This window comes from Parathielavia appendiculata (assembly GCF_033297405.1).
Source record: "Parathielavia appendiculata strain CBS 731.68 unplaced genomic scaffold N657scaffold_4, whole genome shotgun sequence".
Lineage (NCBI taxonomy): Eukaryota > Fungi > Ascomycota > Sordariomycetes > Sordariales > Chaetomiaceae > Parathielavia > Parathielavia appendiculata.
In genome coordinates this window covers 1,790,154-1,814,573 of record NW_026944223.1, presented here as the reverse complement: position 1 = coordinate 1,814,573, position 24,420 = coordinate 1,790,154, and the positions used below count along the sequence as shown (strand labels likewise).

At 55.2% G+C, this 24,420-nt stretch overlaps 9 protein-coding genes across 9 annotated transcripts; 5 read left to right on the top strand and 4 right to left on the bottom strand.

Moving 5' to 3' along the window:
• Nucleotides 1–4,823: 4,823 nt before the first annotated feature.
• On the top strand, nucleotides 4,824–5,873 carry N657DRAFT_655367 (uncharacterized protein; the record flags this gene model as incomplete). Its single annotated transcript, XM_062794596.1, has 2 exons — nucleotides 4,824–5,468; nucleotides 5,535–5,873. 2 exons carry the CDS (start codon nucleotides 4,824–4,826, stop codon nucleotides 5,871–5,873), a joined length of 984 nt encoding a protein of 327 aa, XP_062649113.1.
• Nucleotides 5,874–5,943: 70 nt separating this feature from the next.
• N657DRAFT_364854 (uncharacterized protein) lies at nucleotides 5,944–6,485 on the bottom strand. The gene has a single exon (XM_062787001.1). The coding sequence runs from the start codon at nucleotides 6,377–6,379 to the stop codon at nucleotides 6,095–6,097; it is 285 nt and encodes a 94-aa protein (XP_062649112.1). The 5' UTR covers nucleotides 6,380–6,485; the 3' UTR covers nucleotides 5,944–6,094.
• Nucleotides 6,486–7,193, top strand: N657DRAFT_364848 (uncharacterized protein). The gene has a single exon (XM_062787000.1). The coding sequence runs from the start codon at nucleotides 6,592–6,594 to the stop codon at nucleotides 7,042–7,044; it is 453 nt and encodes a 150-aa protein (XP_062649111.1). The 5' UTR covers nucleotides 6,486–6,591; the 3' UTR covers nucleotides 7,045–7,193.
• A 1,680-nt stretch (nucleotides 7,194–8,873) lies between these two features.
• On the top strand, nucleotides 8,874–9,553 carry N657DRAFT_644197 (uncharacterized protein). The gene has a single exon (XM_062792712.1). It carries the CDS (start codon nucleotides 8,957–8,959, stop codon nucleotides 9,491–9,493), a length of 537 nt encoding a protein of 178 aa, XP_062649110.1. The 5' UTR covers nucleotides 8,874–8,956; the 3' UTR covers nucleotides 9,494–9,553.
• Nucleotides 9,554–11,035: 1,482 nt separating this feature from the next.
• Nucleotides 11,036–12,605, bottom strand: N657DRAFT_655366 (uncharacterized protein; the record flags this gene model as incomplete). Its single annotated transcript, XM_062794595.1, has 8 exons — nucleotides 11,036–11,184; nucleotides 11,234–11,268; nucleotides 11,365–11,423; nucleotides 11,487–11,665; nucleotides 11,748–11,897; nucleotides 12,014–12,336; nucleotides 12,398–12,431; nucleotides 12,554–12,605. The coding sequence occupies 8 exons, from the start codon at nucleotides 12,603–12,605 to the stop codon at nucleotides 11,036–11,038; spliced, it is 981 nt and encodes a 326-aa protein (XP_062649109.1).
• Nucleotides 12,606–14,361: 1,756 nt separating this feature from the next.
• On the top strand, nucleotides 14,362–16,428 carry N657DRAFT_570644 (uncharacterized protein; the record flags this gene model as incomplete). The annotated part of the gene is made up of 3 exons (XM_062788752.1): nucleotides 14,362–14,583; nucleotides 14,643–14,691; nucleotides 14,753–16,428. The coding sequence occupies 3 exons, from the start codon at nucleotides 14,362–14,364 to the stop codon at nucleotides 16,426–16,428; spliced, it is 1,947 nt and encodes a 648-aa protein (XP_062649108.1).
• Nucleotides 16,427–18,717, bottom strand: N657DRAFT_644193 (L-gulonolactone/D-arabinono-1,4-lactone oxidase). The gene has a single exon (XM_062792711.1). It carries the CDS (start codon nucleotides 18,441–18,443, stop codon nucleotides 16,779–16,781), a length of 1,665 nt encoding a protein of 554 aa, XP_062649107.1. The 5' UTR covers nucleotides 18,444–18,717; the 3' UTR covers nucleotides 16,427–16,778.
• Nucleotides 18,718–19,811: 1,094 nt separating this feature from the next.
• On the top strand, nucleotides 19,812–22,141 carry N657DRAFT_570851 (uncharacterized protein; the record flags this gene model as incomplete). Its single annotated transcript, XM_062788770.1, has 4 exons — nucleotides 19,812–19,830; nucleotides 19,887–19,923; nucleotides 20,116–20,262; nucleotides 20,314–22,141. 4 exons carry the CDS (start codon nucleotides 19,812–19,814, stop codon nucleotides 22,139–22,141), a joined length of 2,031 nt encoding a protein of 676 aa, XP_062649106.1.
• Nucleotides 22,142–22,548: 407 nt separating this feature from the next.
• On the bottom strand, nucleotides 22,549–24,294 carry N657DRAFT_570811 (uncharacterized protein; the record flags this gene model as incomplete). Its single annotated transcript, XM_062788766.1, has 3 exons — nucleotides 22,549–22,889; nucleotides 23,082–24,148; nucleotides 24,221–24,294. 3 exons carry the CDS (start codon nucleotides 24,292–24,294, stop codon nucleotides 22,549–22,551), a joined length of 1,482 nt encoding a protein of 493 aa, XP_062649105.1.
• Between the last annotated feature and the right edge of the window lie 126 nt (nucleotides 24,295–24,420).

Here is a 24,420-nt window from a genome sequence, read left to right as displayed (position 1 = left end):
TGAACGGCATCGAAGTCCATTATGGTGCTCTCCGCCCGTCACAGATTATGGAGCTTGATGACGCGCAAAGGAACACCGAGGACTGAGATACAGAGTTGGCTTGTCATGATAACCTACCGTTTTCGGTGAGAATGACGAGTGATTGCCCTTTAGCAGCCCCAGAAGGAAGCTGCCATAGGCGGTGTGACGCTGGATTTGGACGGGGATCGATATTGACACCCTGCTGCTAGTACCGGGTTCCGCCATTCCGAAATGGGGAGCCAACGATGCCGTGCCGGGAGAGTTGGTGGTATCCTCGTAAAGTTGCTGACTTCGTACATGGTACGGGAGAGAGGTACTTCGGGCTCCGTTAAACAGTGCCTGGAAGACGACGCGCTACCACGGGAAAGACCAGTTAGCGAGCCCGCCGTCCCCCTAAGCGAGAAAGACCGATCATTTGAGGAGAAAAGGGCTGCTGGAAATCTAGGTTTGTCGTGGTCCGGAGAAAGGGCGGCATCTGAGACCCGGCTGGTTTGGATTCCGCCCTGCGTCTCTGCCATAATGCAGCGCGAGGGGGAAAAACCAGGCAGATTCGAGTACCTAACAAAACGACCGAAACACTTCTGTTCGGTTTGCGCCTTAACGTTTCACATTCTGATGAGTGAAGCCTGATTGCGCGTTGTGATACCGAGTGTGACAGGCTCTGTGGTCCAGGAGAATCTCGACCGCGCGGATCGAGAAATTCCCACAAACTCTATTCCGGTGGAAGATCGCCCTGGTCGCATCGGGGATGTGGGCCGAAGCCGCCCCCTTGCCCGTCCTCTCTGGCCAATTGGGCGGTTTTGGAGGTTCATTCCAGGCAGCCAAAGCTGTCACAAGGAACCAAGCTGCAGTCGAGTTACATCATTACCCTTCATGCTCAGGCAAGCTGGGAACTTTGCCAGGTCCGGTTTGGGAGCGAGCAGGCGACACGGCGCCTGTTCACACTCTCGCGCCCACCCTCGACTGTGGATTTTCGGAATCTGATATCTGGATAAGCCGGAAGCGCGGAGCGGCGAGAATATTCTGGAAGTCAAAGCCGTTAGCCCAGCGGGGCATAACAAGGTACAAGACTTTCTCTGCTGGCGAAGCACCAGAAGCGATGGACGTTGAAATATCGGCGAGCTCGGCTCCATCCAGAATTGCTTTGGGCGTCCGAAACAGGAAGGTGTTTAAGGGAATGTTGACGGCAAGACATGTGGGTGCGGCGTGGCATATTTCCCGAGCCGAAAAGGTTGAAAACGGTCGCCGATCAGAAACTATTCCCAAAGGGGTATGATTCCCTTTGGGAGCATAAGCGAGAGACGCTAATTTGACGCCACGTCGATCGTCCGCCTGGCGGGTAATCTCCGTTTAGGAAACCGGTATTGCTTGCAGGGGACAGAGACACTCGAGTGCGACGCTGTCGCCAAAGAGATGCGGCCAAGTGACCATGGCGAAGGAGAAACGAAGCGGCAGTCTTGGGCTATATCATCCATTATATAGTCGGCAATCAAAGAGCGCCCGAAGAACAGCCGCTCCCTGCCGTTCGAGACGATCAGCCCGAGCCGTAACCGCGGAACGAAGAAGATGAGAAATACCAATCTGTCGAGGTCTTGAAGAGGTGGACCAAAGTCCCATGTTGTTGTCCGCGTCCTCGATTGAGCTGTGAGGGCTGGCGACCCTGCATCCTCCAGCAAAGTTGGGAAATCTCGGACGTTGCTGGATCAAGGATTCATCAGCAGAGGTCATGGAAGCTCGATGGCGAGCGGGACACGAAGTAAGAACCCCAAAGTCTGAGGTGGCTGGAGGATACAGCAAGCCACAATAACAAGACCATCTCATTGATCTGGCCCTGGCCGCAAGCTGCCGCCGAGTTGGCGGGCCAGCCGCCCTGGAACTTCAATTGCTCTGGAAGACCCAGCCAACCGGCCCGGCGGCGCAGGTCCGCATCGGGCCTCAGGTTCAGATCTGATCGCGGGGTCCTGGTTGCACTCGAATGTATCCGTATCATCGGATGTGGTGAGCTTGTGGAGGCCGTGGACGTGATCATCTCCTGACCTGGAAGTGTCGAAACCATGGATCTACAAACTCAGCCGGCTAACAGAATCGATTCTCGAATCCATTGGAGGTTGCGACTGCTTGAGTGGTAGCCGCATTTCTTGTGGGTGCCATTTTGTGGGCGCAGGTGCTTTCCGTGAACCACATAGGTAGGAAAGAGCAGTAAAGGCTGGGACGCCACTACCTTACCTAGTGAATAAAACAGGAGGGACTTGAATGCCGGCTCAGGCAGCCGTCAGTCAGGTCTCCCACTCCACTCCTCCATGTGATCGCACCTTGGTCGAGCTGCACTTAATCCAAATCCGACCGATCACCGAGGTATTGTACCTAGCCAGCCTAAAGGGCATAAATACATCTCGCAGTGCATCCGGAAGTCAGCACAGTCCGATTCACTCGGCGAAACTCTCGTGCCTCACCATCCAAAGATGATGCATGTCGAGGCATGCATCCCGTAGGAACAGGGAGACGGCAGCCGTTAAGAGTCTGCCTGCATGTGCCGGTATGTCGTCCCAAGTGTGCATGCCAGCCATGTCCGAGCGGCGACGACTTGGTGTTTAGACTGCTCTCGGGAATTTCATCCCGTCCTTATGCCTTGAGGCCTCGACCGCCGTGCTGTGAACCCAGATGCGGCACAGTCGCCCCAATCCGGCCATCCAATCTCTCCGCTGGCCCCTGCCGCAGGTCAAACACAATGCCAGACAGGCTGAGCTCTTTCCGGCGTCACCCCGATCAACAATAAGACTCGCTACCACCAGTCATTACGACCCTTGAATCCCATCGACCACTTTGTCTCACCCGGACGAGACTTGGGCTCGACCTTTCAAAGAGATTGGCCTTTGTTTCCGAGGGATCCCAGTTGTTTCTGGAGAAAACGTGCCTGGAGCGTGGAGCACCTGGAGTATGAGCCATTCTCTGCCTCCATCCAACTTGCTGTCTCATCGAGGCCAAGAACAACATCAGCTAAGGGTGACATAATTGATGTCCTTCATGCTTGAAGGTCGGGCAGGACTTGGTGGTGGCAAACGCTGCAGACGGGGACGATTCTGCCAAGGTTTCTACTTGCAGCCACAGAAGCTCCTAGCTCATTAAGCGATCGCAACGGTACTGTAGTATTCAGGCCACTCGCGAAACAAGTGGTGAACAGCAAGCGTCACGGTAGAGGTCTACCGTGCCCTGTACGTACGTCATGGAGTCATCTTGTCAACAGACAACAACTCCCGACAGGCCCGAAGTTCTGACACCAAACCTCGAAACCTTCTGCCCGGGTTTCTTAGGGGCTTGCCGGGTTCCCTAGAATAACTCCTCCTCCCTGCAGCGCATCTGGAACGACCACGCGAAATATGATCAGCAACCATGCAGAGATCCAGGCCAGACACCAGAGTTCTGGAAGGCGATGTGCAACTATTCGAGTGTCAACCACTTGATGCCTATTTCGACATGGCGGTTTGAAGACGTCGAAGGTGACCGGCATAAGAGGAGCTCAACGATCCGGTCACAGCACAAGCCAATGCATGCAACCCCTGGCTGCCTTACCCGCGATCCTGCACAAAGCTTGGGGTTGACTTCGTCTCAAGTTCGTGGTGTCTGTGTGTCTGGAGGCCATCAGGGGCCCCGCCCAAATCGCCCAAGGGCAGGGGTTTTCGGGTACGTACCGATCGTTCATCTTACCCCTCCACCTCACGCACAGGACAAGGCTTGGGACCGGCAGTATCTCCTGTTCTGGCTAGGTGGGCCGTGTGGCTGCGAGTTTCCAGCGAACCGGCAGCCAGGAATGTGCAGGTTGTGCGTCACCGCCTTTCCAGTTAACGTTAGCAGCTCGCGAACACAGCAATGAACGAATGCACCAGTTGTCCTCGCTGGGTCCCGTCGAGCAGTTCGCTCGCTGAAGAAGCTGGGGTCCGCATACGAAGCATTGTCTTAGCTTCTCGGCCGGCCTTGGCTGACCATGAACTCCGACGTTTGGATTCGGCCGATCAATGGCAATCAGATCAGTGCGGGTTACGACCAGAGGCCCTCGATCCGCCCTACCCTAGAGCTGGCAGTACCGTACGATGCAGAGCCGAATTACTACCTAATGCCTAAGTGATGTGACGGGACCTCGGGCTTGGGCTCAGGCATCAGTTCAAGACGCCCGGTACGCACTCGGAGTCAGAGAGATCATATAATAGGAGGTGTTATAACTCCGGATGCATGGATGCAGTACCGTATGTATCTACTGTACTTCGGCCAGTCAAGGCAGGGGAATGGTGATGAGGGGGGGTGGGTGGGGGAGTGGTCCCCTCTGATCAACACCGGCCATGGGTCCTTGAGCCCTGGTCTGGCACTGCACACCCCAGGCCGCCGGTCAGACCCACACAACTTTGTGACAACACCCGCTGGCCGCCTTGATTCCGGGGATCAATGTGTGGATGTCGTGTGGGTTCCCGCTAGAGATCATCCACAGATTCTCAAGGAAGTTCCTTTTCGAGATCTGATGGTACAAAACGCCCCGGTTCTCCCACCCCCCATCATCTCCAAGCTTCTTGAGACATACTGCTTAGTTTTTAATCCAACCAGTACTTTCCACAGCAACACAAAATTGCCCACTTGGGATTTCGACGTCTCTCGCAACACGCACACACAATCCGGCATACGACTCACTTGCAACGAAAGCTGGCAGCCGCTTGCTTCCAATAAACTTACCAACTAGCCAGTGTCCGTCGTTTAGCCCTGCCACCAGCAGCCAGGCTTATATTCCATATCGCACAACAGCCAGGACGAGCACAATGGCCACAGCACATTACGCGCATGCACCTCAACAAACCCTTCAGTATGGTTACATGCCACCACCCTCGCCTCCAATGGACGATACGGCAGCAAAATGCTCTCTCCCGTCCATCTCGAATCTCTTGGGGCTAGCAGACCAAGGATCGCCGACCTCAGAGACCTCGCCCCAGTCTCAGCAGCAGCAATGTATGATGAGCAGCTCGTGGTGGGACGTTGGACCAGACGCTGACGACTCAACCCCAGCACAAACATGCAAGCCCGAAACACGGCCCAACTCTTCGCACTACGGCAACCCGGCAGTGCTCCGGGCATCTCTGCCGCCCAGTCCCCCAATGTCCTCGGATGCATCTTTTGAGGGATTCAACTCGCCGTCGACCAGGTCGGTGGGACAAGTATCGAATTCGTCGAACTATTATTTTGAGACGACACCGCCGGTCCAGTTGGATGCCGATTCAAGACAGGTGACGGCTGCTGCTACGGTGCCACGAGTCTCAGTCCAAACCTCGTCTTATCAGCCGCAATTCGCCGGCCCCTCTACGTATATGAGCCAGCCGGCCATGACGTCGTACTATCCCCCAATTCAGACGGCATCGACCCCGCAGTCCCAAATGTCTGGTCTTTATTACCAGCGCCCTCTTCCTCAAGTATGTTCGACGTGAAGGTGCTTGCATCTCAAAATGCCGTTCGGGAAACTAACATGTCGCTTCCAGACTTTTCCTCCGCCACTGCCCGTGTCCGTAACGCTCGCCCCGTCGGCGGGCAACCCCTGGCAGCACCACCACTACATCGCCCCTTCGGCGTCGACTTCCTTCCCGCAGAGCCAGGACCGGTACATCTGCCAGACTTGCAACAAGGCCTTCTCGCGGCCCAGCTCGCTGCGGATCCACAGCCACTCCCACACGGGCGAGAAACCCTTCAAGTGCCCCTTTCCCGGTTGCGGCAAGGCCTTCAGTGTCCGCAGCAACATGAAGCGGCACGAGCGTGGTTGCCACAACTACGACAGCAGCAGCAGCGCCGCCGTCAGCAACGCCAGCGGGAGCAGATCCTGAAGTCACAGGTCGCGGCACGATGGGAAATTCGTGTATATCTATTTTGACAACAGTCGGACCGAGCCACAACCATCCATAGAGCCTACTCTGCGATCCCGAACCCTGGCGGTACAGGATACGGCTACCTACCCCTATGGCAACAGGTACAACGGTATTTTTAGTTCCTAATTTCTTTTTGTTTGCCTTGCGGGCGATCACCACATTGGGGCGGCGTTCAAGGGTCAACGCATCAGAGCTGCACAGCTTGACGCATGGGAATTGAAAACGGAGGGTGGTGTTCTGGCAAAAGGTTTTTCCTCTTCCCTGGGTTGGGCATGACGGGCAACGGAGGTCTTGGGGGCGAAGTCTTTATTGCGGGAACGAAGTTTCCACGGCGCTGGTGGTGGTGGTTGGGGCGGCGGCGAACATGGGTCAAGGCACCGAGAAATCTTGGTCTGGGTTGTCAAGCATTTACACGGGCGTTGTTCGTTTTTTCCCTTTTCTAACCCTTGTTTTGTTGATTCCATTTTTTTGTCCTTCGATCATGTTTGACATGATGTATCCGACCAAACGTTTCTCTGGTGCATCTGGGGCAAACGTAATGTGTATAGATCTCGTTCCGGGACAGGCCGCGTGGGTGGCTCAGGGTGGCTTGTATGATGTCGGTGGAGAGAGTGGCAGATGCCGGATGAGGTGTGGCTCACTGTAGCCGAACCGAGCAAAAGCTTCCTTGTGGAAAATGGATGGCAAGAACACATCATTTCCAGTACTGCACCAAGGAAGAACCCGGAGCGTGACTTGTGCGCCGTGGCGATCATGTTTCGAATCGCGACAGGCGCCAGGAACTTCTACAATTCCCGAATCAAGTCGCAAAGAGACACGCATCGGGCAGCAATCACCTCGTGTGCAACCCCTCGTTCGTCGCTCGTCTTTGCGTGAGATGCCGAGGATCGAGACAATACAATCGTTCCGAAATTGCGCGGTAACTCGAAGGTCCATCCCGAGTTACCGGATTTCGGAACCACTAATAAACATACTTCAAATTTCAGCATGTCAAGCCATCCTGGTCAGACAATACCCATGCGATTCTGACAACGAAGTCTTGAAGATCGCCTACCGACTTCGCGCCTACCTCTCTATTGATAAAAATAGCACCTTAACTGTGCTCACTAGTTCTGCAACAGATCCATAAAGGGGATTTGTCTTTGCACATCACCATAACTAGACCCGCCCTCGTCGCTTTTCTTCAACTGCCGCACCGCATCCCACAACCAGACCGCCTTTTCGGGTCCCCGGATTTTGACACGACCGACCCTCAGCGTGGCCCGGTGCTGCCGGCCGAAACGGATCTGAACCCTTGGCGGATACCCCACGATACGTGTTCAGGGATGAGCGAAGATCACTCGGGGCGCTTCCGGGGGTGATAAACCGGAAGTGGAATTGCTGCTCCCGCTAAAATGCAGGTACCGGTATTCCCGTATTCGTGACTCTCATTCATGACAGTGAGCGATGGAGACAACAGGCAAATTTTGCAAATTAGAGAATATGAATGCTGCGTAAGCTGCCGAGGCAAGGGAATGGGGGTTCGCTGCTTGATACCACGCAGCCGGCAGGAGATTGGGTGTTATCCATCCATTACCTCCACTGTCCACATCTGTATGTAAAATTCGAAAACATGGCTCGCACGAGGCAGCATGAAATGCAGCGCCGATCACTGATCGACACGGTGACATCCTGTCACTCTTGCATTGGTGGCCTCTCGCCGAAAGTCCCCTGCTTCCTCGCCAAATGGTTCCCCATTCAGATAAGAAGAACAAGGCTTGGCAGGACTTTGGTAAGCAGATCGACATGATTGACGAAGGGTTTGGAGTGGAGACGATGAACGAGAGAGTTGAACTGATCAGATCGGCTTGCAAAAGTGCGGAATTGGGTGAAGCGCCCGAGGAAAAGCAGCCCCCCCCCCCCCAATAAAAAAAAATAATAAAAAAAGGGCGATGTTGAGGACAGAGAAGCGAAACCCCGCGGATTAGTAGCTGGAAGGACTGCTCACTCACGTCGCCGCGAACCTCGGCCCACGCAACGGACATCGGGGTCGGCTTTGGAAGCTTCGAGTGCAGATCGCCATGCGCAGCGTCACGCTGCCATATCTTTTCCCGGTACGGTACCGACATGGCGTAGAGGAAACCTCGAAGGGATTGAGAACCGACGCGCAATCACGGTGCGGGCGGCTAATGTCATGAGCCGGCACAGAGGTTTCAGGGCCAACAGGTGATAGCTGAGAGTGTATCTGTACCTCCATGACTACTCTGTATGCTGCATGCTGTATCCGTAAGTACACTGTACTGGCAAATCAAATACTCCCAGCGGGTTCCCTGGCAGAAAAGACAAGCCGCTCACAGTCGTTGTATGAATTGAATGACAGTGGGAGAACGTCTGTTGAGAAGCCGCGTGTCAACCCACAGCGTTGAGCAGGAACCATCGATGTGAAGTTCACATGTTGGCCCGCCAAGTCAGGTCGGGCTCTCGACGTCATTGCGAAATCCAGAATTGCGAACCCGAGAATGTCAACCCACTGCTAGTTATCATTGATTTGTGCCAACGCCACAATGGGAATAGTTTATGCCACACACCAAGCGTACCACAGTACTGTGTGGTGATCCAATCGCTGCGTTCTTGGTTGTCCAAGGACGGAGTGCTGGTGGAACACATGGGAAACTGGCAAACATGGACATCAGGAGGAAAGGCCCCACGACGGCACGGCGCCACGACAACACCATTGCCCAATGCGCCAGATCTATCGTTTCATTGATCGCCACAAGCGCAAACTTGGCCGTTGCCGTCATGATCAGCACATCAAGATGCTATTTCGCAAGCACGGCAGTTCGGACGACAATCGGTATTACAGTACTCAAATCCGCCACAGCTGACGTTCTAAGCAATTGTCCCGTCGTCGACATAACTATGCAAAGGCAAGATCATCCATCAGGAGCCAGCCTGCCATGTTATGAATATGTGAAAGAGATATTGTCACCTCCGGGGTTCAAGTGCTGCAGTCCGGCAGCCAGAATTTGCCAACTGTTTGTTTGCGGCACGGGGATGAAACGATGGCGCCCTGGTGGCGCCGAAAGGGCCGTGGCGATCACGGTGCTAGCGTTGAATTACCGGAGCACGCACCAACCACCCGCTCCCGTGTTCTCGGGTTCCTCGCTAATAGAAAAGGAGGTCTCCTCTCTGGACTTTGCATCAGAGGTTCACCAATCTCGTCTATGTACGTATGTCTCAGACTCGCATGTGCCCTGCCCCGAACGGGAATGGCTGCCTTGGACCTTTCGTCTTTGGGATTCCGAACACAGACACACACACTCTCTCTCTTCGATCGAGACAGGGCAAAAGACAGGAGATTTCTTGTTTATATAGATAAGAATGGAAATCTCCGAGAATTTCAAGCAGTGGGGCTAAACCCTCTTCACCTGGCCCATGGCGTAGAGACAGATTGGGCGTACGTTCATACCGAAGAAGAGGTTTTACATAAGGCTGGTCAAGTGAAGGATCGCCATTGCCAGATGGGTAGCGTTTTTGTCAAGATCCAGACCACCAATCAGTCAATGGGCTTTAGGCGCAAGCCGCCTACCACCACTTGAACTCCCCTAGCAATGGCACACTAGAGCCAGTTGAGGAGGGAGCGGAGATGTCAATTGAAGCTATTTCTAGATTGCTTCATTCAGTGGTGATTATGATCCTGTAGTGTTGTCCATCCGCCCTTCAGGAAAAGACCATGGGGTCAAACACTGGGGGGCGCTTCTACGGCAATGGTTCCCCGGGGGTTCCGGTTGGTGATTCCAACGATGTTGCCCTCTTCCTAGTGGGATGGCTAGCGATGCGGTTCATCAACGAGCGCCCTCTATCTGTAATACTAAGGAAAAAAGCGGCGCTGTATGGTGTTGATGCGAGCTACATCCGCTCTGGTGGGTGGCCTGGGGTATTTGGCCCCTTGACTGATTGGTGGTCTGGATCTTGGCAGAACGCTACCAGTCTGGCAATAGCCATCCTCTCACCAAATAGCCCGGCACAGGTTGGGAGGATTGGAAATCACGTTTAAGCGATACAGGGATATGTAATTCCCTGGTTGATGAAGGGCCCAGACTGTGTTGACCGGTGTTGGTGGTGTTTCAGACGCACCGCCTTTGACACGCCGGGTCGGCTAGGTGCCGACGCAAAAAAGGGGCTGAAGTACACAACAGGGGTAAATTGACGGTTGCCATATATAACCCTGAGTTTTGGCAAACCGAAGCGTCCGTGACAGTTGAAGGGGAGAGTCACTAACTTATCCCCGTTGCTGTCGAGACTGTCGCTCGGTGATAGTAATGAACTAACGGTGTCCTTCCCAATCACACTTCACTGGTGTTCGTAAGTTAGTTCCTGGGGCGTGGCCGAAGCAGGCCGTGTTTGAGAGAGTGCCCGTACGGTGGCAGGCTCAGCACTACGCAAGGCCATTCCGGCATATCTCGTTTCGCGGTATGGTGTGGTTGAAGACGGAAAGGCGCCTCTCGCGAGTCAGACTCAAGAGGTCGAGGCCGAGCGCCGCCCTCTGTCTCCCGAACATGGCTCTGAAGTAACCATTGGAGGACCACACTGGGTTTCCACGGTGTAGTCTACCTCCGTATCATTGAGGTCAGCGAGCATGGTACAACCTGCGGGTGACCTCGTATCTCCCGGCAGTCTTGTCGAACTAGCCAGGGAAGAAGTGAAGCAGCGAGCACCCCGCCTCCGGGAGACGAGACTTGCTTGGTCCAATAGCTACAGCCAACTCAAAAGCGCATAACGCTGACACCTGAGCGAAGGCCACTGTCTTGAGCACTCCCTCACACAAAGAGATGCCCTGAACCAAAGGGGTGCTTCAGGATTGAGGACCGAAGGCCGAATATTCTTGATGGTAGCCGAACGACACAAGCGCTTGAGGCAATCTCCCCATCTGCTAAAGAACGCGCCGAATGCTTCGTAATTCTACGGCATTCCTTGTTCTCTGGCAGAGCATGGTCGAGTGCTATGCATTGATTCGCTCCCCAAGCATAAAGCTCCTCAATACCCCGATTCATCGTTCCAATACAGTGTTTCATGAAATACCTTGGCGTACTGTGTTAGCCGGCCATACCCGATACAGCGGCATGTCATCGATGGGGGACTCACTCTGGCCGGGTTGTATAGAAGTCCCAACCAAACTTCATTCGGATGAACTGTTGCAGGTGCCTCGCAACCTTGATGGCGCCAACTTCCGTACGATGCCACTGCGGAGCAATGTCGTTGTGCTGCAGGATGCCTGCCGTGTTGAAGGCTTTGTCTTCTTGCCTGTTCTCGACGTCTTCTTGGTCACGCCGTCGTACCAATGGGGTTACGGAGGTACGCGTCCGTGTTGAACCTGTTGGGAATATATAAGCCCTACAATCACGGTGAGGGGGGACAGGTGAAGGATCCACGCACCACTTGACCATCTGGTAGAGCTCATTGGGTCAACCCTAGGGCGCGTTGGGCAGAATAGGTGTTTCCAAATTCATAGAAGCCCCGCCAGTGGGACTAGGCAAAACCTATGCGTTAGAGCGTGCCAAGGGCAACTGAAGTTCACCAAGATACGCTAACCATGACAATAACCTGGGCCTTGGGCCACTTGCCGTGAACTCCCTGGATGATCTTGGTCACGGCATTAAAGTAAGCCTCAGTCGAGACGTTGTTCGCCTGGCTGTTGTCGTTAGTGTCAATATCGATGACGACGATGTCAGCAGGGGATTGCTTGCTGAAGTCCCACGGCTCGGGACCATCTGTGTTTTGTGTAAGAAGATACTCAATTCCTGTGATGAGACCAGCGTGAGGTAGTCTCGCATAGAATGAGGGGCGGCGAACCGCCATGAATCACAGAAGCCCGGTAGCTCGTATCCGAGGTGTAAAACCACTGATAGACTTGTCCATGAGGGTTGCCCCAACACTCTTGATCAGTGGCGTATATGCCTGGATAGGCAGTGATTTGAGTATTCCGTGTTGCGCAACCCAGCGCTTGAGGCCACTGACAGTTGTGTCAGCATCAAGTGTACGCATAGAGACTGAGAGCGCAGCTTACTAGCCCCAGCTTGACAGCCCTTCATATGGGGTGTACATGCCTGAGGCGAGACTGTCACCAATGACCTCAATCCGGCGGCCGAAGTCGGGGATCTTGATAAGCTTCTCGCCCTTGGCAACATGGACGGCCTCAATCTGTATCCCATAAGCCCAGTTCGACACGCGCATCTCAGATGTCCACAGGTTGATGGGCCGTGTTTCGCTCGAGCCTGGCGTATCAGGGCTCACAAGAAGATGTGTGGCGCCTGCTGTGATGTTTGTGAAGATCCAGTCCAGTCCGTCGATGCGGTACCCGACGAGGACGCCATTGCTGGTCAGATTGCCGAACGAGATGGCTACCGTCTGTCCGGTATAGCCAAACTTGGTGCCCGGGACCCTGTGAACCGTTAGATCCTCTCTGTGCACGAACCACAACGTGTTCACTCGAATTGACTTACGACCACCAGGAGACGTGCTTGGAGTCCCGCCGCCCTTGTACGAGATTTCAGGGGCATCGGCCGGGGTAAGTGGTGAATGAGTATGTGGATGGGTCGATTCTAGTGTCGGGGAAGCTGGTAACCCGAATTTGTCTGTTTTGAAGGATTGTGGCATACGCCTGAGAAAGCAGGCCGAGACCAAGGGCGGCCAGTTTGAAGAACGCACCATGATTCAGACCAGGCTACTTCAGCGGTGATGGCTACACAGATGGGCAATGCCGTGCCACATCTCCCAAGTATATATATAGGCGACATCTTTGATGCTTCTGCCACGACTGTTGATGGTTTCTGTCTCGGGCATACGGCGGCTGGAACCGAATGCGGGACGTTGAACGCGCTGTCGCCCCGAGTCCAGTCCATGGCGGCAAGTTGGAGCCGGGATCGAATCGTCATTGTCTCCAACTGTCGGGGGTTGATTGTAATCCGTATCTGGCTCCTTCTGATCGACGCTGCTAGAGCACTCCAACGATGCCACAAACCCGCAAGGCGGGGTCTATAAGAGACATCCTTGGATGGTCCGAACAGCCTTTCAGAAGTGAAGGTTTGCGCAGGGTATAGATGCAAGATCTGGAAGGTGCGTGTTGGCTGTTCCCTTGGGGCTCGGAGGGGGACCTCCGTTCCATTCCGCGGCCTTCCTGGCCTCTCACTCGCACTGCAGCGGCCATCGTCACCGTGTCCGACCAAAGAGGCCGTTTGTGCTTTAGGTAAGAGCTCCAGAGAGCCGCAAGCTGATCAAGATGCGATTCACCAGCCTGGTGGCCTTGGGACTTAAGGCCTGGTCGGGCAAAGGGCCGGGGCATAACAGTCAGCCAGAGAAATAGCAGAAAAGGAAAGGAGAGAAAACCGGCATTGCCAGCGTAGACCCGATCAGCCAACTGCTAGGCCCTCGATGCCCGGTCCCGACGCCGCCGCCGCGGTTACCGGTGGGTGAGGCTTAAAATCCATACAGTAGACCCTAGCTAGATGTTTCCTATCGTGGCGCCACAAGCTGGGCTTCTTCATCGCTTCTCTCTTCCAGGTTGCTCTGACATAGCAGGCCAAAGTCAAGAGGCATGATGGCCACAGCGGCGCGGCTTCAGTTGCATCTGATTTCGAGATACTCTGTGTCCGTCTAGACGATCTTTGTCCTCCCTCAGACATCGCCGTAGTGCCAAGGGCGCCTAGGGGATACATGTAATCGTTGCAGCACATGGCAGCGGGAAGGTCGACTGCGTCGATGCTCAGCCCAAGCCGGCGGCCGGGTCGCTTGCCTTGGGTTTAGGATTGCGTCGTGCGTTCTCTCAACGTCTGTCAGCCGATTTCTCGCTTCCAGGTCTTCCGTCTCAACCATCTGAAGTGTAAGGTAGTGGAGTAGGTCGCCTTTTCCCCTCTGATTACGGATCCGTACGCATTCGATATTCGATGCAATTTTCTCACACACCCACAGAGCCGCAGACCGAAACATTCAGGGACCGGTGCTACTTGCAGCAGGTTAAGCTCTCCTTCGGCACAAATCGAAACTGGCCGTGGTCCACCGTTCCTGGCTGTTGTCACCTGATTATATCCTGCGTTTTGCATGTGGGGAAGGAGGGCAGGAGAGGGCGGTTTCTCGTTCGGGACGGCTCGGGATTGGCCGTGGCCCGCTTGCAAGTTGCAACCAGCCCGGGCCGTTGATGATTGATCAGTGCGCAACAGCCTCTATCCAGTTCAGCAATGGCTGTGGCTGAAATCCGAGGCTGGCCCGACTTTCCTGAGCACGGTATGTGTACTGTGCTGAGCACTGCCTCCTATCTCGACGCCACCTGCAATGGCTGTACTTGCCATGCATGGAGGTTTGGACTGAGTGACCAGCTTTTGAAGGAGTCATAGTTGGCCACTTGTTGATTCACATTCTTAATCTCATTCTCTTTCTTCCAAGTACATAGAAGCTCAAATCCCAAGAAACCATGGCGATCCGCAAGTTCGACTTGGAAGCCAAGCTCAAGGATGACAACCAGCTTATCCGCACAGGGGTGCTTCGCAACGACCACCCCCTCGATTCATCCCCGGAGTTTCGGGAGTTTCTCCAAGCCTGCCGTAGGGGCGATCTGAAGCGCTGCCAGGAACTTATATCAGCAGGCGTGAACATAAACTCAAAAGACGAGTTCGATTATACCCCACTCGTTCTCGTGAGTTTGCCACCAGTTAGTCATGTCTCTGAAGAACGACGCTTGTTGACGAGATATAGGCTAGTCTGTGTGGGCATTACGAGTTGGTCCAGTTACTCCTAGAATCAGGTAAGTCCTTCTTCACCTTGGTTGATGCCCAGCTTCCGAGTCCAGTGCTGATGGAATCCAGGAGCTCTGGCCGATCCGGATTCGTTTGAGAGGGAACGGGCGGTTTACAACGCGCTCAACAACAAGATCAGAAACCTACTTCTGTCTTATGACTACTCCAAAACGGCCGACCCCTTGCAGCCATGGTCTTCACACATCACATCACTCCTTGTCCGTGACACACCTCCCACGTCCGACATCACCCTCTCGGCCCCAGCACAGGACTTCCACCTGCACAAATTCCTTCTCTCCGCCAGGTCACCCTATTTCATGCGCAAGTTCGCCGATGCCCCTGAGACAGTCACATGGAAAGTGCCTCACGCTATTCCCGTCGAAGCCTTTCGCGTCGTACTGCGCTACCTTTACCTCGGCGACCTTCCCCGCGACTTTGTCGGCCCTGGGAGCACCGTCACCGAGGAAGAAGTTTTTCGAGGCATTGACAAGCTGTGCAAGCAGCTTGAGCTTGATAAATTGTGGGAGTCCGTATTATCCATCAACGACCGCCGACTGGCAAGGCAGCGCCAACAGGATGAGGTCCAGCGCGCCCAGGGCCAAGTGGAGGCTTTCTTCCGCAACACGGTGCTTAAGCACAAGATTGAGATCGACACGCGGAAAGCCGGCGATGTCAAGTGGCCCCGTCACAATGCCATCTTTGCCGACTGCCTCCTTCGGGCGGACGACCAACAAGACGACGACGACGGAGCCGACACCGAAACGGCTGCAGATGGAAGCGCCATTCCGATAGGGCCGACAACAGACACCGCGACCCGAAACGGCCTCAGCAAACAACGCTTACGCCGCTCGGTCCTGTTCCCGGCTCACAAACCCTTCTTGATTCGCAGCCCCTACTTCGAGACGATGTTCTCCTCTGACTTCGTTGAAGCCCGGAACGACACGGAGCACCTGCACATCATCAAAGTGGACTGCAGTCCAGCTGTCCTAGAGATCATCCTCCGTTTCCTCTACACCGAGAACGCCGACTGCCAGCTCGAGCACGCCCTCGACCTTCTCTACACGGCCGACATGCTCTTACTCGACAAACTCAAAGCCAAAGCGGCCATCACCATCTCCACCCTCGGCAGCGGCACCAACAACACACTGGTGGATCGCACCCACAACAGCCACCCCAACAACGACAACAACAACCACACGTCAGCGCAAGAAACACCTCCGTCAGACGGCAGCCCCGACACGGAACAGGTAGCAGAGATGGAACCCATCAATGTCTACGACGTGATCCACGCCGCCTGGGACCTCAAGGTCCAGCGGCTCGAGGAGTTCGCCGCGCGGTACCTGGCCAGCCGGCTCGAGGATTACGTTGACGAAGACGAGTTTGCCGAGCTGATTCGGGAAAGCGCGGCGCGGCTCAAGGAACGGCAGGAGACAGATACCATCGAGCTGCTGGATGATATCCGGTATTACCTCTCGGAGCGGTTCCGACTTCGGTTTGAGGGTGATGGGTTGGAAGAGATGTTGGATGATGAGGGAGGCGATACCGTGGATGCGGAGCGCGCCCCGGGAGGGCCGGTGGCTTATCCGAAGGATGTGGAAGTGGGGGCTGAAGCTGATGGAGGCGGTGGTTTGAGGACGCTGAACGGGGATGTCGTCGAAGATGAGTTTGTGTCGGATGCGGTGAATTATCAGATTCTGTTGGAGAAGATTGATAGGGTGTTGGAGAGGCTGAAGCTGGATGCTTAGAGAGGGGTGGAGAACAGGATTATATACAGACGGAATTGGATGATTCGGTGATTCATTATGCCTACAGTTAGACAGCGAAACCATGGGTAGCAATGCCTATCCGCTGCCTTGCATTGACCCTAATGATCAGAGTGAGCTAGTGAAACCCATATAACGCAGACCAAGAAGCACCCAACGCTTTAGATAAGCATCTGAGATGACAACCTTCCACGCTAAACTTGCCGTGGATGCTCGGATAGTAATAACGGCCAATCAAGCATGAATACGGGGCGGGCGTCCGAGTCTCCAAACCGACAACTCCACCCCTCCTCCAACAGATTTTCTGCCGGCCCCAGAATCTCGCCGATCCTCTACGACGGCACGACAGGGTTCTGGTTACCAAGCACGCGAAAGCCACCTCCCTTCGCCTTCTCGCGCACAAAGCCAATTTCCTCTAGGGGAAGAAGCTGTCCCTTCCCCTCTCCATTCGCCGATGCTGCACCGAGAAGATACCTGCGGTGCCACGGCCCAACGAACATGCCGTCAGGATCAGCCTCGTTTCGTACCTTGCAGAACCGCGTCCAGTCGTTCCCGTACCATGCCGCAAACTCGTCCGGAGTGACTGTGAATGCCTTGGCCCAGTGCGGTTTGCCGCCGAGATCGCGCATGAGCCATTCAAAGGCCTCGTAGTACCGCTCCGTGGCCTCGTGCGTCGGGTCGCGGTAGTAGGGTCGGTACATGGTGGCGTTGAGGTACAACGCCGGACCGTCGCCGGGGGTGATGTCCAGGTAAGGGCGGTTGCCCTTGGCGGCGCTCGATTTCACCGTCGTGTCGCTGACGCGGACCTCGATCGGGCTGTGCACCCACAGTCCCTCGGCGCTGAACGGGATGCGGTGGTCAACATAGCCTGGATCGCCCGGCGTGAGGCGGTTGAGCCAAGCACCCAAACGTTGGAGCGCCTCCGGTCCCCTGCGCAGTGGGATCGCCCATTCGTTGACGAACTGGCTGTAGAGGCAGTTCAGCAGGAAAGCCTTGTGGCTCTCCTGGCAACCGCTAACACGCGTGCTCTCGCCGTTTCGGAAGCCGTAGTTCAGGCCGAATACAAACGACTCGATCCAAGGGGTGATCCGGGGGAACCAGCGCGCTAGCGCCAGGAGGTTCTGGTACACAAAATACCCCAGCTTGCTGTCCAGAAAGGCGGTCGGCGGCTGAGAATGCATCACCCTCCCCGCCTCAACCTGGTCGTTGGTCGCCTTGTCCGCCTTCCATACCACTGCCCTCCGCATGTACGGAAACCACCACACCCGCACAAATTCGGCCTGCGTCCACAGCACAGTATCCCACTCCTCGAATAACCTCGCGTCCCAATCAATCGTCTGGCTCCACGCCAGCGAGAAGGCCGGCACTGCCTTCAGCGTCACCTCACTGATAATTCCCAGCGCACCAACCGATAACAGCGCGGCTCGGAACAGCTCCGGATTCTCTTCCGCCGAGCACGCCATCGTCTCGCCATCTGCCAGCGTCACCTTCAGCGCGATACAACACTCACTGATCAACCCATGCCGCAAGCTACTCCCATGCGTCCCCGTGGAGATGGCACCCGCGATGCTCTGCTCGTTGATACTCCCCAGACTGGGCAGCGCCAGCCCGGCCTCGTCCAGCGCCGCGCTGAGCTGGTAGAGCCGGATGCCCGCCTCGACGGTGCACAGGCCCGTGGCCCGGTCGACCGACAGCACGCGATCGAAGCGGTCCAGGTTGAGCATCCAGGACGAGGTGCAGGTCAGGTCGGAGGGGGAGTGGCCCGAGCCGACGGTGACGAGGCGGCGGCGGCATTGCCGCGCGAGGTTGACGGCTTTTTCGATCTCGGGCAGGGTGTGCGGCTGGATGAAGAGCTCGGGGAGGCAGCTGAAGGTGCGCGCCCAGGTGCGGTGGGTATAGGCGGTGCGGGCGCGGAAGGGGATGCCGTCAGAGGAGTGGGTGGTTAAGGCGGTCCGGACTTCGAGGGGAAGGGTTGAAAGTTGGTCCGGGGACGCCATCATGAATGCGTTTCAGTTGGCTGTAGTGCACTGGTGATTCAGAACATGTCCTTGCTTAAACGTGATGTGATGCATGTGAACCCCCGATGAGGTTCGATGGGCTCAGTAGATAATAAAAACGCATTACTGGAAAGGTTGAAGCGTTAAGCTGCCAGAATCATCTCAGCAAGTTCTTGGTGACTGAAAGGGATGAGGATATCTCTGCTCTTGGTCCAAGGTAATGATAGAGCATGCGATGTGGTTTTGATTATCAATCCTGTCCTTGAGTTCTGGCCCAACCCAGACCCTTTCTGCCGAGTGGTGAGCGGGGACACCGATAACGGTGTTGATTAGATTGAGGGCTGTGATTAGTTTGATTCGTCAAGCCCCAGATCGCAGCGCCGATCTTGGCCGTTGCTTCCACTGCACTGCAACACTCTGTACGCTTGGCGAGTTGTTGACCTGGCAACCATGAGCCGCTCAGGGGAAGAGACAACTACCTAGGTAATGTGCGTCCATGACAGCACGTATGGGGAACGCACTTATCCTCTTTCCATCATCTGCCAATCTCGTCACGGATAGCTCTTCTTTTTGGATACTTCCTGCGAGTTCGTTGAGCCAGGCAGTTTGGCTCTCTTTGTCCTCAACCGAGTCCGCGCTCAACCCATAAGATACTCTCTCTCAAACCCAGCCTTGAGATACAGGTGAGCTTTCAGAACCGGAGCTTTGAACCGCGTAGGTAAACGAATACCTGAGGCAGGGAAGACTTCTGTGTGGCAGGTGGCCATTTGATGCAGATGAGTTGCTCTCATTGTTGTGGGACTCGAGCCGAAAATGGGGCATTGTTCGCTGCCAGCGAGCTGAATGACCTCACTCATTGATTCTGTGAGGTTCAGGGGTTCAATGCAATTCATAAACGCTAAATGCCCAAGATTCCATGAGCCCAATAGCTAAATGATTACAAGTCGCGCCTTCCCTTCATATGATCGATCTGACTTCGGATGAAAGAGCCGTATGACTGCCGAAAAATCATGAGATTGTTCGTTCCAACTCCTTCCTTTCTTTTCAGCATTTCATTCCCACGGCCATGCCACTTTTTCAGCGCCGCAGTACCACAGCACTCGACGCCATCTTCTCCACTGCGCGACGGGTTATGACCGACCGCGTCCAGACTTCGACAGCCTCACTATTATTTCCTCTCCTACATCTCCATTCTCGACGGCGAACTCTGTTCGTTACTTTCGTTTCTCCTTATCACTCCTCAGGACTCACTTCAGAACTCACCATCACAGGAAAAAATCATACCACCCCTATTCAGGCCGTATTTGACGGACAGTTTCATCATATCACGATCGAGAGGAGGCTGACGGCGTGTGGATTGGGGGCACAATGTTCTACAGCCATGAGAGTACGTGTTCCATTATCACAAACGCCGAAAATGACACTGAGCTGACAGCGATATAGTTCTCACCAGCCAGGATTACGGTGTGGCAACCGTCTGGTAAGGAGAGCATGCTGTATTTGTGGGAATTAGAGTCTTGACTAACCTCACGTTAAGGCTGGTATCGACGGTCGGCCTGAGGTCGACAACTCGAAAGATTTCGCGGAAGGCCATCCAGGAGGTAGATGTCCAAAAAGCATGCAAAACCATCCTTAAGCCTGGCGCGCCCATCGCGTTGCGCCTGCAAGGCAGCTTGCTCTATGGGCTCTCCCGGGTCTATTCGCAGCAGTGCCATTATGTGCTCACCGACGCTGAACGAGTTCAGGCCCACATGCGAGCATTTTACAGCGCGTTGGGTGGGAGCGACAATGCGTTGGATCCTCAAGCAGGAAAATCGAAGTAAGGTTATGAAGACGGATTGTGGAGGAACTGAAGTCTAACCAAAGCTAGTCGGAAGGAACTCATCCTCGAGGATGACCCAGAGTTTGAACTCAATCCTGACCTTCCGGCCTTTCACTTTGACGATGATGGCAATTTAGTTATCCCGCAAGGAAGCCAGTCCTCGAGGAGGACCTCTTCTCAACTTTCGCCTCTGCAACCGGACGGCTCGATCTCCAGTTCCAACCGCTCCATTTTCCAAGGATTCGATCTCTCGCAGTCACCATTCGCCGGCGGAAACTCAATCATCGCAGTACCGTACGGGACAGGAACAATGACTCCGGGAAAGGAAGATGACGGCTTGATGCCATTCGGCGACGAGGAGCGCGAGCTGCAAGCACTCGACGACTGGGGTATTGAAATTGACGCTGACGGAAACATCGTGCCGGCCATGGAGGAACCTCAGCTACCCAGGCTTCCGCATCTAGAAGAGAAGGAACATGGAGATTTTGTGCATCAAGATCAGTTTGTCCCCGTTGACGATCAAGGCGACGTATTCATGGCAGGTGCCAACGTCCTCTACTCGGATCCACCGCTTCCACTGCAGGGAGACGGTAAGCACAGAGAGGAGCAAGAACAGGAACAGCAACAAGAACAAGAGGGGCAGGAAGTTGCCGTGCTAGCTGAGATCAGCTCCGGCCAGGCTCCAGTGCGCGTCCAGCGCAAACGGCGTCGTCCGAACTTGGCGCCTGACGAACAAACCAAAATCTCGCGGCAAGAACTCAAGTCTTGGTCAACCAATTATCTTGCCAACGCCGAACAGGCAAGCCAGCCGCGTCATGCAGTCACTGCTTCCGAAGCTCGCAAAAACGCCTTTAATCTTGTATTTGGCCACGGTATTGCCGGTGTCGGTTTCCCTACCGGCGTCCCGGGTCTTTCGCATCCTCTGGCGCCACAATTTGCAGGCGAGGGATTGACAGCGCGCCTTCTCGGCATCATCATCACGCACCCGGACCGCGACAATCGGGAAGTTCACCGCGGACGCCGCCGCTCAGCCCTGGAAGCCCTCGAGCTGGAGCAAGACGACATCGAGCGCCGCGTCCGCCGCCGTCCCAGTAACGACGAATCCTCCCAGGACCCCCAACATGCTCAACCACAACTCTTCCAGGGCGATGATGCCCTCCTTTCCCTTCCCGGTGATGACGAACTCCCGCCCATCGAAGTAGGCAGACGTGCCGGCTCCGTCCTACCCGACCTCCCCTCCGACGTACCCTGGAATCGTCCCTCGTCCCAAATCCCCAGCTCGTCCGTCAAGGGAGCGGGCAGCAAGCCCCCCAGCAGGCAAGTCAGCGCGAGCCCCCTTCACGGGCGGGGCAGCCTCCTGATCCCTGGCCCCGAAGTCGAGCGCTTCAGCGACAACCAGCCCTTCTTCGGCTCCGACGGTCCCGGCAGCGAAGGGTTCGCCCCGCTCCACTCGGGCCCAGCTGGCGGCAGCGGCTCTATCCCGTCACACCCCCTACTCCCTGGTGGTGACGCCGACATGCTGTCCACATCCCAGGTCATGCGCGCCGCGCTCGACCGCGAAGGGCGCAATTTCCTGACCTACATCGAATCGGTCACCCGGACCAAGGGCTACTACCCCAGCGAGAATGAAAACGACAGCAAGCGGTGGGTCGAGTTCGAGTCGCTCTTCGAGGCAGAGGACCAGAAGCGCGCCGTGGTGGCGCAGGCGTTCTACCACGTCCTGTCGCTGGCGACCAAGAGCGTCATCAGGGTCACGCAGGACGGCCAGGGCAGCAACGAGCCGTTTGGAACCATCCGGCTCGGAGTAGAAATGCTGGTTGAGGGTGAAGAGGGCATGGCGGATCTGGAGGCAGACGAGGAGATGCATGATGCCTGATGGGTGAGCAGTTGCTTAACATGGACGACATTTGACGGAGTTGGGCCATTCCCGAAGAATATGATTTATGGGCTCTTCAACCGGAGAAATCACGATAGCGTGAACTGGGAACATTTCTGCCTGGATGATTTAGGCGATATTTTGCAGCTTGGGCCCAGGTTTCAGAAGGGTTTGCTAAAGGAGCGATGGGCGTAATATTGGTGATCTCGGGACGGAGAGATATCCTGGAATTCAGAGCCGAGCGTTGATATCAGGAATGGCAGGGCGTTGCTGGCAGTCAGGGACAGTGCATGGTTAGCTCAAAAACACTGTTATCATAAATCTTCATTGCATGTATTTCATCTGCTGCAGGGTTCATGAACTCCAGTCTGGTGGAATGGTACAATAAGAAACCGCTCTTACCATCATCACCATGTATCGTAAACATCATTATCATCCAAGGCAACGTCTCGGTCATCAAAGACCAGATACTCTGCATAGACGGCAGCGTCGCCCATGACCCTTTTCCACGCCTCGCGAACTGGGACCAATGTTGAGTCGTCGAAGGAAAGAGAAGGAGACGGAGCGGGGAAGGTAAAGATTGGCCCATCGACTTCAAAGGTGTCGGGGCCGGTCCGCTGCTCATACTGGAGTTGGTACAGGACCTGAGGAGCTTCGTCTCCGCTCGTGGGACAGATGAAGATGTCCAGCGCACGCTCCAAGACTGCCTTTGCATCAGGTGTTGAGAGAGTGGTAAGATAAAGTACACCTGGTCATTTTCAGTTAGCACTTGAGCTGCCATTGGCTTAAACAGAGAAAGCTGAGTGAAGGTAAGGAGGTACATCAGAATGTCAGAGGTGTTTTACGTCAGTGCCGAAGCTCAGACAATGTAGATAAGTATTCAAAATGGAGATCATCATGTACTCGGGGAGAGTAAGGTGTTTGAGGCGGGCGGACTTACTCTGACCAACGGGGCATTCCCCGGTATCGCTGGAGTGAGCAGACAAATAAACTGGGTGCTCAGATGCCCTGCCAGCTGGGGTTGACAGCGAACCGGCTGGAAACGCGATAACGGCGACGGCAGGTCTGGGCGCTCCTTCAACAATGGATTGAAACATCGAGCTCAGCGGCGAGCTGATCACGGCCACCAGCCTGTTGATACCAGTCTGACCGCTTGCGGAATCACTGGCGCGCACCAGCATCCGTGTTCTCACGGTGTCGCCGCTTGTGAGCTGAAGCTTGACTTCATTCTCAACGGTTTCCATCTCCTTGATTCCGGTCCCAAGCATGTACACGGCCCCACCAACGGCGCCGGCACGACACGAAATCTGGGTAATCTCTGAAAGGCCACCCCACTTGGGATAAATGGCAGCAAAGCCTGGACCATAGAGGCCCATCGACGAGAGATGGCGACGGATCACGGCCAACCCGTCTTTGGTGCTGATATTCCCTTCCAGTGAAAGAGTGAAGGTGATGATGTACATCTGCAGTTCCGCGTCCATGTTGAATTCCTGCTGCAAGAAGCCGGTCAGCGGCGTGTCAGCGTACGGCTGCCAGGTTTCGAGCTGTGGTGAGGCCTCCGAATCCAGGACGAACTTGAGGAACTTCATGAGTTGACGCTTCGCCTTGGAGGAGACGTCGGTTGTCGAGAACACTTCCTCGCGGGTAGATGGAATTCGGACCAGAGTAGGATTTTGGGTATCCTGCGGAGGCCTGAATATGTAAAATGATCCCACTGCAAGGAATTCAACTTGGCGGTAGGCGCGCGAGGACACCAGCCGCGACAAGAGAGTCGAGCGAGCATGGATCAGCTTGGGTGCAAGAGCCAGCGAGTACGCCCGGGACGAGGACAAGTCAACGGCGCCCTCAGGTTTTGTGATAGACGCGAATGCGAATAGGCCACCGCTGCCCGTTGATACCCGATGTGCCCACGACTCGGCATCCTGTAGACTGAAGGCTGCCTCGGCGCTCCCATAGAACTCATTTGGATCTATATGCAAGATTTTCTTTCCAGACCGCGAGAGGGCCCTTAAACAGAGATGAAGCTGGGTCAGTCAGCCGGGAAAGCAACGCTCTCAGATGGGTGGATGAGCAACTCACAATGCAAGCAGCGACTGCTGCAGTCCAGTGCCGCAGATTACGATATCCCAAAGGGTGTCGCTTAATGACTCCATTTCTACATGGAGGAAGCAGATTTCGATAGGCAGAGCCGTCGGGAGTAGTCAGCCTTGCAGTTTTACGTGGAAAGCGATGAAATGGAAAGAGGACTTGCAGGCAACAAAATTTGAATGAAGTTGAGC